Raw genomic sequence first — 16,445 nt, 5'->3', positions numbered from 1 at the left:
TTGTCTCTGCATCATGCCTATCTCCTGACTTAAATTCTTGGCCAATACTGGCACGGAAGTAAGAAAATAAATGATAAAGCAAGTAATTACTCCGAATATGTAGCAACAGTGGCTCTTGACATTCAACACTTTGCTTTTGGCTAAACCTTTGCTATGTAAATAAATAAATGGTTTAGGTTATTCTGTATTATGAGATACAAAGATGAGTAATAGGCCATATTTTTGGTTCCCAAGTCCTAGAATTACACTGTTGGAATGAATTACTTTCCTGAAGTTTATGGTGTGACACATCATATGAGCAATTGCTGCTTCTCTTGATCGTTGCACTAAAATAGTTCAGGTTGGGCTAAAGCGTACTGAAGCGGAGGTGAGGGGGAAGTGCAACCACCACTCTTCTCCACAGATCCTTGGAGAAGACGGTGACACGGCTTACAGAACCAAGCAGCTAAAGCACCATCAGCAAATACAGGCACGTGTCACCACCCAAACAAAGGCACACGTTTGACACACACGGGTGGAGGATTTTTGCCAGCTAGTGTTTTAGGAGGGTTTGTGAATCTGCAAGAGGGAGGCGGGGGGGTGGAGCTGACTGGCACCAAACTGCACAAAAACAGTCACAGCAAGGTGCTGAGAAAAAGCAAGAGACAGTTTAAAGGACTAAATCTTGCCTGGAGAAATCCGGGAGACAGGGCCTCAGTTGCTATATTGCTGCTGCATCCAGAGAAAACACATTTTGCATCCTCTTTGTAAACAGTCATGCCTTGACATATGAAATTGCAACAAAGCATGGAAGGTGGCTCTCACACATCCCAAGCATGCCCCAGCGCAGCGTCCATATGTCCATGCAAGAGGCACATTTCGTGTCGGGCAGCTCCCCAGATCTGTGCCTCGACAGCACACTGAGCCCGTGGAGCCGGTGATGGGTCTGCTGCGCCAGGCAGGAGGAACCTCCAGGTGCTCAGTGTGCAGAAGTCAAAGTCATCTTTTCACCCTCCCTTTCTGCTGGCTATTTATAACCCCACCAGTGACACTTGGAAAAATCACGGGTCAAGAAGTAGTGCCTTTGTTAGCGAGGGAAAGATGTTTGCTTACCCAGCGGACATGCAAAGGTCTATTTAGATCATAGCCCGACTGCTCTGCAGCAGTGTCATTTTGCCAGACTGCAGCTCAGTCTTACTGAGAGATTTTTTTTCTTTGGACCAACCCTCCATAAATACTCCTTGGTGTTGGAAGTCTGCTTTGAAAACTCGTATTTTTCAGCTTCTGTTGTGCTTCAATAAGAAATTCAAGGCATTGTATGCCTGCAGTGTACTGCTGATGGGAAACCAAAGGTTAGATACCAGGATGAAGCTGAACACAGAAACATAATAATATTGGGGGGGAGGGGGAATCCAAGCCTGCTGTAAAACCTGTTTTCAACTACATACAAAACTGATGGAAGGCAGTCAGGTTTCTGGGGGTTTTTGGGTGGTTGTTCCCCCCCATCCCAAAGCTGCAAAGAGCTTTATTCAAGCCATGCTTTTACAGTAAAAATTTCTATCCCTCTACCTAGCTTTCCCGGGTGAATCTCAAACTTCAAAGACATATCACGATCCCACCAGAATAAAAACCAAGTAACAACCATATGACCAGCAGTGACTTCAGTCACACAATATGTTAGCACTCAGGGAACCCAGGTCTGAGTTGAGCCTTGGGTTTCTTGCTTGCCAGATCGATGTCTTTGCACAGGCTGTCTCTTGGCAGAAGGATGCACCTCAATGGCAGCAAGCCTTCCTGTTTGCCAGAAAACGGGTTTTCTCAATGGCCTGTTTGCTGAGTCAAAGTCAAGAGGTCTTGAACAATACTCATGTCAGACACTTGCAATAATATCTAGAACAGTTTCATAGCACTGGCCCCAACTTGGCAAATAATGTTATAACATGTTTAACTTCACAGAGAACAGAAGATTGCATGTGACCTTGCAAAATCAGGGTATGACATTTTGAGGACTTTGAGTTTTCCCCACTTACCCACACACTTGAATTGTTTCCTTCTGCAAATTCTCTCCTAACTTTAAATAAGAGGAAGGCAGTTCCTGCAGACCTCTGCCAAACAGAGCTCCAGCTGAATTGAGAGGAAACTGGTTTGAATAAGAATCCAGCAAGCACTGTGGGATTTGGCCAGGAGACCAACATAGCACAAGAGCAGCAACTTCAACTATCGGAGGGGCTATTCAACTACTGGACGGACAACCCCCCCTGCCTTTTTTTTTTTTTTTTTTTTTTTTTTTTCCTTCTTTCCCCCACTCTTTTTTTGCCAGAGTCTACTCCTGGCAGACCTGCTGGAGATGATGCCAAGCCAGGCAGCAGGGCTGACTCTCAGCACCATCCTGGACCATGGGCCGTGAAAGGCTTAGTGCACCCTGACCATTCAGATGAAGTTCAGAGCCGCAGGCTACGGGGTGCAGCTGGGGGACAGTCAATGGGACAGCCGGAGACTTGGACTTCTGCATCTAAACCCACAAACCTTTAGTGCCTGGTTTAAGTTTAGCTAGGAGAATGAGACAAAGAGCCAGACCAGGTAGATATTTTACAGCCATCGTTAGTGCAAACCCATCTCCAGCTCTTTTTGAAGTGCCCAAGAAGGCTCATGCAATGAATTAATCTTCTTTTCTTTCTTCCTTTCAGCGATAGCTGTCTGGCATGACTTGTAGCTTGCTTTGTATTTACCACTGTTCTCACCACAAAAATCTGAGCTTAAGTTTTCAAAACCGACTGGTGATTTTGGGTGGCCAATTCAAATCATATTAAACAGACCTAACTTTGAAGCCTGCACAGTTGTCAGCACAGTCCTGAAAGCAATCCCTTCAAGGGTATCTCAGTTTGGGCAACCAACCAGCTTTTCACAACTGAATTCAAGGATTAGAAAATGCCTACTTCATTCATTGGGTAGAGTTTATTCTTTCTTTTAGCAGTTACAGCTTAGCAAATTTTACAGTACAGCAAAGGAATAATTTTTTTATATAGCAAGTTCTAGTATCTTAAGAAATAAAGCATTAAAGAAAAGGATTATCCAAGCAAATGCATACCAGAAATCAATAAACTGCACACCTTCAGGAAGGACCACACATGTCCCACTCAGGACAGACAGAAATCACAGCTCTTCCGTTAGGACTGTCAGACACAGATGAGTCTAGACACCATCACACAAACGCAAACTTACCTTTCACCATGGAACTAAACACAACAAAACTGTAAGAAAGGTAACATGCTTGATGTTAGGCTTTTGCCAAATTACCTTGCAGCCCATACCACCCAATTCAGAAAACCTGTCTGAAGAGGCTCCCAAGGGTGGCATTTTTGGTGGGACTCCCTTCAGCTATCCTGCTTGGCTTCCCAGTCCCCTAACAAATGTTAGCATCTATTCACTTTTCAAAAACTGCTTTCAAAGAAAACCACAGAGCATTTCTGAAAGTATCACAAGAAGGTAACCGCTTGTTAATCATTCTGCTTACAGCTTAGCCATTCACTCCAAGGAAGCCAGCAATCGTCCAAACCCACAGCAATCTGTAAAGGCAGACTCTTCCACAAGAGTAAGGCCTGTCCCATTTATCAAGGATAGAAAAGGACAACCATTCAGTGATGGCCATCTGATACCTTTTGTATTTGCCCTGTATGCTTGCTACAAATGCAACAGGGGGGACAGAGGTCGAGTTAAACACGTGCACGCAGGTGCACATATATGCACTGTGAAAAGGCTGCTCAGTAGCTCTACTATTAGAGATGCATTGAGGTTTTACATTAAACAAGCAGTATCATCTCTTTGCTTCATATTTGAGTGGTGATGTTTGGTCTTCGATACTTTTTGTATCTGCTCTTTGTAGGACAGCTGAATATAGCTTTTCTTCTGTATTTGCTCTGACATTAGTAAAATCAGCAATCAAAAGAGGTAGAGAGAAGTCACTTCTGTCAAAGTATTCTCTTCTCTTCTGAGTCTCTGGCAGCATAAGCCAAGAGTTTTGAGCTTAGCAATACATAAAACCAGCTGCTGTAGAGACGAGCACAGGATAAATGTCTCAGTAGGCAGGAGGCCACTCTCTCTGTTGGCAGACCAGATACAGTTAGGAAAGCTTGAAATCAGCCCCTGAAGAAATATAAACTCTTCTAAATAAGAAAGTAGTTCCAAGTATGTTCACTCGTATATTTCAAATTCAAGGTAGCTTGAACAGAAAGAATCAAATCGCCAGGGGAAGAAAAGAAAATCTTACCATTACCTACAACCCAAAGACAACAGTATCCAGCAATGCAGAAAAGGATTCAGGAGTACTTTAGATAAGCGAATGAAAATAAGCCCCCTTGATGCCACGGCCAACTTAAATATAATCCCTAAAAGCATAAGCAGCATGTATTTGTTAAAATAAGAAAAGTATTAATTACAGCTGTCCAAGGCACTGGGGACTATTATTAGATTACTATATCCAGTTCTGGTGCCAGTAATTAAAAAATTATTATTAAAATGATTAAAAATTTGGAAAGAGTTCTGAAAAGCACTTCAGGAACAGTCTGAGGTCCAAGAACTGTTTATTGTAGTAACTGACTGAAGCTCAAAATATTTAATTAGGAGAATGTTACGCACTGACTTGATGATTTTCTACAAGTACCTACATGAGGAAAAGATTTCTGATAATAGAAAGCTCTTAAATCTAATAAAATAAAAATTAACTTCCCAAAAGGTAAATTGGGCAAACTCAGGCTATAAACATGATCCGTGTTTCTTTAGGTGCGGTGAAGTACTGATAGAAACATCTTATCTTACAGAGATGAACGTAGATCTTGAATTTCCCCCCCCTCTCTTAAAAGTATGCAATAGCTCAACAAAACATTGATACAGATACTCCTGAAAAGAATACTGGGGCTTGTCTTCTAGTCAGGCTGTATGAATCCTGTGATCCCTTTGGGCTTCAGTGCCTGTACATATGCGAAGAGTCTCTCATCCCTGCAGAGAGTGGCGGGGGACAAGGCGCGACACAGAAGATGGGGGTTGATCTAGGCAAGACGCTCTGGGAGCCGTCAGCAGTCACATCAAGGGATGTAAATTTTGCAAGCTCTTTCTGACATCCTTGCTGGAGCTCCCCAGCGCAGAAGACACGAAGTGTCACGAGGAGTCATGCAAACATTGCTGCTGCTGCAGACAGCCCAACTCACCCACGGCTCTGCTGCTGACTGTATCGGCACAGTCAAATTAGTGTTTCCATGGGGAGACAGGGTTTTGATGTGTTGAGGCACTGGTGTTTGTAAGGTTATACTACGGGGTTGCTCCAACTATGCTAAGAGCAAGGGCAGACCACACAAAAGTTTTAAGACTGTCAATATTACAAAGCTGCGCGCACAGACTCCTCAGGGCTTCCTCACGTTCTACCTTAGTGCCCTTCCACATGGTACGGCATCCCCCATATTTCTGCAGCTCTTCTTCCCTTTTCTTCTTACTTCAGTCAGGAAGGAAGGAAACAGAGTGGAGGCAATTACTGACTTAACACACAACTAACGCCTTGTCTGATGTGGTCCATTTCCACAGAGCAGCTCACCTTCACTGGAGGAGAGCCGCCCTCGGCCATATTTCTCTTCAACGTGCTTTTTACTTCACATCATATTTATGGGTAACTTCAAGCCATACTTCACGGGCAACTATAGCTATCCACTCCTGGGCATGCTTCTGCACCACTGTTTCCATAAAGCCAGCTGGCCCCTTCCCTCTCATCTTCTGCTTCACTCCCTTTTCAAATGACTGAGACAGACAGACATACTCCTACCTGCTAGCAACTCTGCCACCTGAAATAGCCAGGCTTTCAGAGCACGGGGACCAGCAGGAGATGGTTTTGAGGCAAGGAGGATGCCATAATTCTGCCCGTGCCCAGCCGCTCTGAACAGAAACCCCCACGAACTACATTTTTCCTTGGTGCTATATGTCCAAAGCAGCAGAATTTGTACAACACATGGATGCCACAGCGTCAGAGCACAGCCTGGGAAGCAGGAACCCGTGTGGCTACAGCACAGCCCCATCAATGGGAAGGAACGCATGGCTTGTCTTGAGTGGGTCATAGAAGGGATCTATCTCCCTTCTGGCAGAAGGAAACCAATTCCAGTGACCTTTCACTGCTCTCCTAGTCAACTAATTAACAGGGTAGCCATAACTGCACCCCCCAAGGGAGAGAAGCACATTTTTACCTCCCTGGCCTCTAAAGATATTTACACAAGTCAAGAGAAATTACAGAGACTGATGGAAGTAGTGGTGGCATAAAGCCAGACACGGAGATACATGAGGATGCACTAAAGAAGTTCCAAAAGAAATCCTTACGAGCTTGTCAAAAACGGCCTCCGGGCCGGAGACACCCCCTGCAAGGAGAAAGCGCGTCTCTGAATGCCTGGGACAGCTGGGTTTGCCTTGCCATTGACAGGTGAAATATTCATCAAGTATCACTTTCCAAGCATTAGCTGTTTTTCAGAAAAGGGCTTTCTGACTCCCATTCATAAGGTAAGACTGACATGCTGAAACACCACCCAGCACTTAACGAGAAAACTCTTTGAGCTCAAGGTATGACGAGCTAGCGGAAAAGACATTTTTCAGGGCCTGTCATACAAGCGCACGGGAAGCCTGACGTGCAGTCACTGCGGCAGATGGAAAACCCATTCAGACCAGCAAGGTCCTTATTTCACATCGACGGGAGTGGATGGCCACTCACAGCCCCTCACGGAGGAAGCCAACCTGACAACTGCTGCGAAACAGAGGTCCTCTCCACCCAGGCCCGGCCTGAAAAGCCTGTCAGGACGAGAAGCAGCCACCAGAGCTGAGGCACGGCAAGGCACAGCTGATGCCTCGGGCCGCAAGCGAAGCGCGCCCAATCCAGCTGTTTCTGATAAACCGTAACTTGCCTTCCTAATGCTGAAAACTCCTGCCACAGTGAGATGGATGAAGATCTCGGGTTACGTGTGGGGAAGCAAAAGGAGAGGAGCAATACCAAATGACGTTCCTTCAACGCCGATCCCTGCAGGAGAAACCTGGTGGCTCATGCCACTTCCCATTTTCCTGATCATGGACTCGTAACGTGTTTCAGATTAAACAGTCCCTGTTTCACATTTTAGTGATCAAATGCATAACCGGACTTACGGAAGACTAAGTGTCCCTGACTTAAAGCACTTTAATACCGATATAGCTTTACGGCTTTAAGGAAATAAAAAAAAACAAACAAACAACAAACCACACAAAACCCCATGAGCCACTGCTTTTGAGGCTCAGGTAATACCCTCCTTTGTAGTGATTTAAAACACAGCAGATAAAATATTTACAATTGTTGGGAGCCAAGAAAAAGGTGTCTCCAATAAAGTTTTTATATATAAATAATATGTTCTCTCCCTTAGCTCGATGGACATTATTCACAGAAAAGAAATTTATTCTGTTAAAAAAAATGTTTCCATGACAATCTTCCACAACAGGCAGAGAGCAAAGGAACTTTATTATATATAACTTATCTTTTTTTAGTTCTCTTTGTTGCAATGATTTTTCTCATAGCACTAGTAGCACTGCAACTGAGAAGAGCCCTGGTGGGCCTAGCATTAAAGGTGTTGGACCTAGAGCTCAGCAGCAGTGCAATAGCAGAGCAAAGCATTGACAGAAAAGGAAAATTCGGTCAGGGCAGCACCAGCTTTCTGTTCATTTTTTTTGCAACTGTTCTCCCTGGAGGACCACAGTAAATCCTCCCAGGCTCTTTCCATGAGGATGAGGTTTGATCCTGCTCCCTGCAAGCACCAATGCTAAGTGGAGGTCAACACACAGGTTTTGCAGGGATTCACCTTATCAGCTTCGAAACAGGTACCTCCGTCCTAGCGTGGGGAGGGCCCCAGAGCTGTGCTTGTGATGGTGGCTTCTCTCTTACTCCAGTAAAGCTTACTGGAAAGACCTAGCCTGTTCTCTTCATCAGCACGACCTCCGTCACGACATTGGCACTGCTAGATTCGCACCTTCCAGGAGATCAGCCACCAGACAACCCATCAGAGAATCACAGCAGAAGTAGTTTCACAGAGCCACAGAATCAAAAGGTTCAGGTTTTTGGTTCTTCAGCTTATCTGAAAATAACAGCTAAGCCAATCTGGGGCTGAAGTAATGCAAAGTGTGGCTACGTGGCAAGCAGAAGAGTACTCGAGATGGTCTGAATCTAGCCAGTACTGGCTTGCTTTGGTTTGGTTGTATCCCATGCTGCTAGGCGAGCACCAACACAGCAATCCACCTAATTCTTCTGGCTGGTATCTACCCAATCATCCCAACTTTAGACAGTTTTAGATGCTTCTCCATAACCTTGAAGAGTAGCGTAGTCAGCATGTAAACTCTCAGCTAATTTTATATTATTGTTCAGTTCAGTTTATATTATTGTTCATACAACACAACAGCTTAGACTGTTACAATTCATTTGCCAGAAGATTTGTCGCACCATCTCATGACTGCTTTCCTTCTGGGGTTATATCCTTGTGAAGAGTAAGTGCTGCCCATTAATAACCTCCATTTTCCTGACTGCAGGCAAACAAATAACTCATGAGGGCAAAGATGCCTAATGTGTCACATCCACTGAAATATATCAAGCTACGGTAGCATTCTCCAGCTCACTGGTATAAAAGGAGATATGGCAACTGCAAGATGTAGAAAGCAAGAGGTGTTTTAATTACCAAGACATTTAAGGTAACACATGCCTACAAAAACAGGCACACAGCTTTACGCATCATTAAGTATGTTAAAAATATAAAACTTTGAAGAACAAATACAAGGATCCAGATGTGAGCATCACATAAGAACTACACCTGGTGTCAATTCAACCTAAACAATCGGCTTCCCTCAATCCTGCATATGCCACTAAAAGTATAACAGTCTATACGAAAAGCAGCACATTGCTGACATGCACTGTTAGTGACGTCCTTAAAACTGCTGAATGTAAACTTGAAAGCAGATTATCTCAAGAGGATAAGCACCTGCCACATATGTGCATGAATTCAGCTCATTGCAGAACAAGTTGCAAGCTACAGCTGAAAAATATTAAAGCAATCTTCCTGGAAGACAGACTGCATTAATGAACAGGCTGTTAAAAGCCTATTCCCACTTATGCCAAGTATGCAACATAGAAAAGGGTTAGAGGGAACAGCGTGGCTTTATAACAAGTGCCTGATGCAACTGGTTGTTCTCCAGGTGAACAAACTGTTAGCAGGTAATCATATAGCAAACCGAGCAGGTAGGTGCACATCAGCAGTTTCTGATTAAGGCATTTATTCTGCCTTATGCTCAAATTCTTGCATGCTCCATAACACTTATCAGGGAATGCTATGCTGACACAGCAACTTATCTTCTGGTCCTACTTCCAGCCAAGTTCTCACTGATGCCACTGCAACCATGACACTGTCCTTCAAATAATTTTCTGAAGTATCATCTGTCAACAAAACCGTATGTTTAGTAGCTTCAATACAAATTATGCATCTGCACACATACACACAAGCCTCTGTAGAAAAATTAGTGTCAATGCTGTGAAAAAAAAAAACACTTAAAAGCAAGGAAATGTAAAAAATCAGGCTGCAGAAACACCCTCATTTCATTCCCTTGGTGCATATAATTAAGAACAGCATATCATCGAGATACAACAGGTGGCAGCTGTTAATAAGAGTGAACAGCATCCTAGGAGAAAGCCACTGTGCAGATTTGCAGTAAGCACTTTTGAAAATAACTTTTTTCTGGATAGAGAAAAAAATTAAAAATATGTAGAGAAACAGGTAAGAAGAGAACTACTAATTAAATACTTACAGTGAGAGAACAAACACATCTAGGAAACTGGTATACAAGTATCACTGGAGGACAAACATAAAATTTTCAAATATATATATTTCAAATATATATACTTTTCAAAAGTTTCAAATTAAGATCCTGTGGCTTTACCCTCTGAGCCACTGAAATAAATGAAAACATTCGAAGTTTCACAGTTTTACCCACAACCTCATGATATTTGGGGGACAAAAACGGAAAGGATTGTACTGAAAGACCAGTGACCACCTTAAAAACTCAACTTTTGTTTGCAATGAAGTAACTTGCTGGCCTATTTAGTGGGCAAGACGGTTTTGCAAGTGCAAGTGACCCACACAGACACAGTCATGATCCCCAAACCTCAGAAATTAGACAAAGGTAAAGATCCTAGAACTATATATGAGCATATACCAAATTTCCCAGGTTTTAAAAGCCAGTACTACTACTTGGATGACCCTGGATCTTGAGATGCAGACAAGATTGACAATGGCAAGTCCTGGCACAGAAGCCCTCAATAGGAAGCCTCCATCAGTGTTGGTTTCCCTGATGAAGAGCAGCGATGTCGCAGGGGGAGACACAGTTACCAAGGGCATTAACGGGGCAATATCTCACCTGCCAACACACCCAAAGGCCTCTGGCCACCAAGCCTCCAGTCCCTGGAGTCTATGGTGGAAGACACAGGGGAAAGGTGAATTTACTCAAGGCAAAATTAATACTGTGACATGTGAAAGTGTATATAGCATCATTAGCCCCTGCTGTTGTCTACGGGAACCACTTCTGTCCATATTTACCTGCATCCACCTGCCTATATTCTCTTAAACAGACAGAAATTGTGTGAAATGAGGCACTCCAGCCTTTGCTTCAGGTAAGAGGTCCTGACGGGCTCAGATGAGAGCTGTCTCCTCCGTCCTACCCAAGAAGAGGACAGAGGGGTCTGCAGTAGGAGGGGGCTTGCAACGGGAAAGGTGGGGCACAGGGCCAGGGACTGATGCCACCGCAATACGGACTTCTCCATACTCTCACGTAAACGCTGCTTAAACTGACAGCCGGTGCCTAGTCACAGGAAGCATTTTAGGAGACGGCTGCCTCAGCTGGTGTAGAGCAGGCACATAACTTGCACGACCTGCATCTCACACAGACTCCATGGCAGGCAGCCCCAGCCCCAAGTCGCTCCACACCTACCGAAAAGGCTGGGAGCTGCACCGTTCCCCCTGTGTTCATCGAAAAGCGCTTCAGAAGGCGAAGGCAGGGCATGGAGTTCGCAGAGAAACACTCCTGCTATGCCAGTGTATAATTTCGCATAATACACGCAGTGCAATGTGCCCCTAGCAGGCAACAGCCGTGCAGGTGCCCTTTGGAAACACTTCGCTCCTCCGAGGAGGGCCTGCCAGAGCAAAAGACGCATTTCCAGCTCTCTGCAGGGAGGCTGCTCTGCCCACCTACCCACCCCAGCACCTCCTGGGTGCCCAAATACATCTCTTCTCTTATTTTTTTTTACCTCTTTAATACAGAAATACATCCTGAACACGAACTCTTCTGTGAAAAGGCCACTTTTAATATTAATTGCTTTGCCTCCATAGAAGAAACTGGTAAATTATATTTTTAGCTGCTGCTTCCCACTGTTGCAGAAAGCCACTTGACTAACTGCAACTAAAAATGTACCTTTTCGAGCTTAACAATAGTGCTAAAGGAAATGATAAACAAATCTTTTGGTGGATGAGAAATCAAATGATTCAATTTGCCTCAATGACTTTTTTGTAGTGCTAAAGGTTATACCTAAAAGTAGGTAAATGTAATCCCAGTTCAAGTTTGTTTGTAAGAACTTTGGCTCAATATATTGTCAATACACTGTCACTCCGCAATGCTATATGGCGTTATTCAGACATTTCATCAGGGTCCACAGCAGATAACACAGTCTATTAGGTCTATTAACAGAGCCTCATACCACCCTCACCGCAGTGATGGCAACATAATCTCAGCTGTCTAAAAATGCAAAAAATCATTATCTTGCAATGTCTGCCTTTGCCCGATTCCCGTTGCCCAGCAATTGACCCTTCAGAGCCCCAAGCAGAAGGCTTGAAACAATCCAAGAGTATATTGTGCACAGGCTCGCAAAGTTAGCTGAATACAGCTAACTCAGCAGGGTTTCAGAGCCACAATTTAAAGCTAAATTGGCTTGCTCTTCATAGAGGAACTATGTTTCCTTAGGATTAGCAATAAAGACTGCCTGAGCTGATCTGACGAATCAGCCTTTTACCCAAAAATGTCAGATTATAGGCTGCGATAATTTTATTCAACAGCAATGGAAAGAATAATCTGTTCGACATTCTCCTGCGCTCAGCTAAAATACACTTAATTGCATCAGGCACTACCAAACATTTTTCAAGCCCAGAAAATAATAACATGCCTGACACTATGGCAACATAAACCGCAAGAAGTACCATAAAAGATTTGATTTAAAGTTCAATGCTAAAGACATTCACAGGGAAGGTTTAAAAAATCTCACCTTAGCTCACCCTCTCGTGCTTAGGCGCCAGTAGGGGCTGCTGATTCCTGTCCCACACAGGTCACTCAAAAGGCATTGTCTATCAAGCTGTCCTCGAAGCAGCTGGTAAAATAACTAGAGTTTGGCCCACAATATATAAGATCTCATGCTCTCTTGAAGACCTCTCTAGCTTCTAGCAATTTCAGGGTGAGGTAATGGCAGACTTTTGGCATCCATTCTGTATTGCCTTGATTCTGTACAACGCATTGTGTCAGTGCGATGGATCTGAGCCTAGCTGGGGACTCGTTAATCCACAGATTTCATTTCTAAACACACAATTTTCTGAAACAATAATGCGCATTAACTCCTCTGGAGTTGCTGAAGTCTGGTGCAAATCAAAACCTGTTTGGTCCCCCCTTACTGAAGTTAGATGTTTCAGTGACCATAAGGGCCCAGGCTCTGCCAAAACAGCTACCAGACATTAGTAGCAAGACTTCTACTTTACACTATCATGGCAATTTTATTGAAATTTAAGCAATGCCCTTGCTCAACAACAGCTTTACAAGACAAAAATCAGATGTATTTTGAAAGCAAAAAAAAAAATAAAATTGACATGCAGGCACTAATGCTGGAATAATAGGGTCATAAAACATCAGCTTAGAAAAATGCAGCAATTACACTGATCCAGTGAGCTGTCCACGGGAGACAGCTTTGTTTCCACATTTTGTTTCGCTGAACTCCGCTTGTGAGCGTATTAAGTGTACACTGCTGCAGATTAACTTTTCTTCTGCAAGCGTGCGGACTAGAAGACTATACACGTCCAATTCCTGGCTCACACCACGGACGGAGGGACAGCATCAGGCCCTTACGGAGCTATCTTCTCTTCCAGCCTCTGGAGAAGCATGGTGTTGCTCTTGGGGGGATTTTCTCCCCGAGACAAGGCAAGTTTAGGGATGGAGGTGGGTAGGGAGGGACAACAGGAGGTAACTGCCACATGCGGCTACTGATGCCATGTCTCAGACAGCTCCATTAACTCCAGCCTGACTTTGGCCGTCTGATGTCTGGAGAAGGAGGTCTGTGAGGTCTGAGCATCGGTGTCACCCAGGCCCAGATGTGGCACTGCTGTACCTAACTCTCCAGCACCTGGTCTGCTGTTCACTGAGATTTCTCAGAAGGCACAAATATAGCTTAATCAATGGATCTGGCCCTTCATGTATCAGAATGCTTTTGCAGAAGTACTTCGCCATGGGCATAAACCATTTCTTATGTAAAATGTCCTCTTCCCACAGAACCTCCTCCCATGACCTGCTGCCGCTGGTCCCCACTCTCACGTGGCCTCGCACTTTCACTCCCAGTCCCATTCCCACCCTTGCCAGCCTCAGCCTCCTCTCCGACACAGCCTTGCACTCCAAAAGAAAGGAGTCTGGGTAAGCAGATGTTTTTCTTCTCCTCCTCATATCACAGGCAGAGCTCAGTCACCCATGGTGGGCTCCATGTAGGCAGAGCTGCCAGCAGCTGTGAGGCAGAGCCAGTTTGGGCACGTTTCAGCTGCCTTTGGCTGGAGGCCATGCGAAAGCTTGGCAGAGGAATATGCCCAGAAGAGCTGAGTGTCCATCAGCTCTCTACTCGGGGTGAAATTCTCCCATGGGGTCACGCGTGGGACGGAAAGCATTCACCCCTCCGGTTAGAGGGAGGAACCTCAACTGAGATAGGACCTCACCTGAAGCAAATAATTAATTACTCCTATCTCCTATCCATTAACTCAAATGGCTTATCCATAAATACCTGGAATTAAATAGGTGGATTTTCTGGGAAGATGGACCTTTGATTAGTCAATTTGAAACTATGCAACTGATCTTTCACCAGCTGAAGTTGAAAGCAAGAGCTTCCTTTGATCCCATGGTACAAGATCAGGTAAGACAGAGCTCAGAGATCATCATGCCTGTCCACAAAGGCAGACACGGCAGCTCAGCAGGAAGGAAGCGTGATTCTCCTAGAGTTTCTGCTTGTCACTTTGTCACAGTGCAAGTTATTCAAAACATGGGGGGGGGGGGGGGGGGAAAGCAGCAGGCCTGGGAGCTGAGACAGAGGGGCGTGTGGTGTATCTTTTTATTTTTTCCCCTCTTAACAGACTGAGATAAATGTAGCAATCCAAAAAGGTGGAGGTGGGAAGGACGTGTGTGTGCATGTGCCTTTTTATCAACTGGAGGATCATTGGATGTATCTGTTACCAAGGAGAAGCACATGCTTGGTAACAGAAGAGAGCAAAATTATTTTTTTTTGCATTCCTATATGATAACAATCACTAACCTTATCATTTTTCTCATGACGAAATTCAGAGCCCTATATTAAATTTCACTCCGTGACAAATTTACTGGAATGAAAAAAAAAAAAGAAAAAAATTATATCCAAGAGTGCAGGAATGCAAGCTACCAAGATGCAATCTTAACAGCAGCACACTTCCAGTGCTGCTGGAGCTGGAGGAAATTACACTCTGCTTAGCCCCACTGGTCCAAGGAGCTCTCGGTAACAATGAGGCATCCTGCTTTGGGTAGCCCTCTGTTAAGCACCTGATAAAACAGAGGCAGAAGTCAGATAGCTCCAACAACTCTTCATCGGGGGGCCCTAGCAGGCTTCTCCTTGCTCTGTTTACCGCCCAGCCAAGCCCCTATTAGTCTTTATAAGGTTGTGACATACCCTGATTAATGGCTAAAAGCCTCCACTGAAGGGTTCTGGATAATAAACAAAAAGCAGAGAGACCCACCACGGACTTTTCTTCCCAGCACCCTAGGAAAAAAACCCCAAAACATCCAGGGTGCAGCTCGCATCTTTTGCCGCGCCGCGATATCAACAACTTCTAATCGCTGAACTGTACCCCCTCCTGCAGGCACACGCAGCATCTCCCATCGCTTTGATAAGCAAGAAGTACCTGCATGTACCTACACGTGAAATGTCACGGCACACAGTGGTGACTGCTCATCCGCAATACAAGTCTCACCATTGAAAACACATTGCTGACCAAAAAAATAAGCAAACAAATAGAAGAGAAAAAAAAAGAGACAGGTCGAGGCGACCGAAGTATTTCAAGAGGAAAGCAACATTACAGCCACGGAAATCTCAGTACGCGAGGGAGAAGCGCCGTTTCCACGCCCGCAGCGTGCGGCAGCGCGGCGGGGAAGTTGGGAGGGAGCCCCGCGCCCCCCGGCTCGGCACCCCCCCGCGGGGGGGGGTTCCCCCCCGGGGGGCTCATCCTCCCGGCCGGCCGAGACCCAGCACACTCATCTCACACACCGCCGCCCCCCACTCCCCCCCCCCCCCCCCGAGGGGCGCCCGGCGGCCCCGGCCCGGGCGCGGTACCTTCTCTCCGGTGAGCACATGCAGCCCCTCCCGGACCTTGGCGAAGGAGCCCTCTCCCAGCTTCCTGCCGATCAGGTAGTTGCCGACCCGCTTGGTGTGCTGGAAGTCGCGGAGCCGCTCCCGCGGCGCCGCCGCCGCCGCGCTCAGCCAGGCGGCCAGGAAACTGCCCTCCGCGCCCGCCGCCGCCTTCCGCGCCTCCCCGCCGCCGCCGCCGCTGCCCGCCACCGCCGGCGGCTCGCTCAGGAGCCCGTCGCCCGCCGCCGCCGGCATGCCCGGCCCTGCAACTGCCGCTGCCGCTGCCCCTGCCGCGCCGCCTGCCCCCGGCCCGCGGGGCGGTCACCGGGCGGGCAGGAAAGTTGCTCGGGGGAGAGCGCCGCCGGCCAGGCTGGGGCGGAGGGGCCGGGGGGCGGAGCGGGGCTGGCGGGGGGCCGGGGCTGGGGCGAGCCGGCGGCGCGGTGCCCCGGGCTGCCGCCCCTCATTGGATCCGGCGCCTCCCCTCCTCCTCCTCCTCCTCCTCCTCCTCCTCCTCCTCCTCCTCCCGCCCGCCGCTGCTCTCTCTGCCCCGCGCCGGCTGCGGCTGCAGGCGTGAGGCTGCCGCGCCGAGCGGGGAGGAGGGAACCGGGGGAGGGGAGGAGGGACCGGCGGAGGGAGGGGGAAAGGGCTCATTCAGTTTGAATTTGCGGTAATTTAATCCGCTCGCACGCGGCGGGAGCAGATGCGACCCAAGCCCGGCAGCCTGGGTGTTTGCAAATCCGGCTGGCCCCTTCTTCCCCTCCCCTCGCCCCGGCACCCC

The 16,445-nt window shown here is 46.6% G+C and overlaps 1 protein-coding gene across 2 annotated transcripts in view; it reads right to left on the bottom strand.

The window, feature by feature from the left end:
- HUNK (hormonally up-regulated Neu-associated kinase) overlaps positions 1-15,922 on the bottom strand; it is a 59,172-nt gene extending 43,250 nt beyond the window's left edge. For both annotated transcript variants that reach the window (XM_049835130.1, XM_049835131.1), the window contains exon 1: positions 15,653-15,922. In XM_049835130.1, the coding sequence (XP_049691087.1) occupies positions 15,653-15,922 (270 nt within the window). The remainder of the gene's footprint in view (positions 1-15,652) is intronic.
- Positions 15,923-16,445: the final 523 nt, after the last annotated feature.

The sequence above is a fragment of the Accipiter gentilis genome, chromosome 32, assembly GCF_929443795.1.
Source record: "Accipiter gentilis chromosome 32, bAccGen1.1, whole genome shotgun sequence".
NCBI lineage: Eukaryota > Metazoa > Chordata > Aves > Accipitriformes > Accipitridae > Astur > Astur gentilis.
This window is presented reverse-complemented; position numbering and strand designations above follow the sequence as displayed.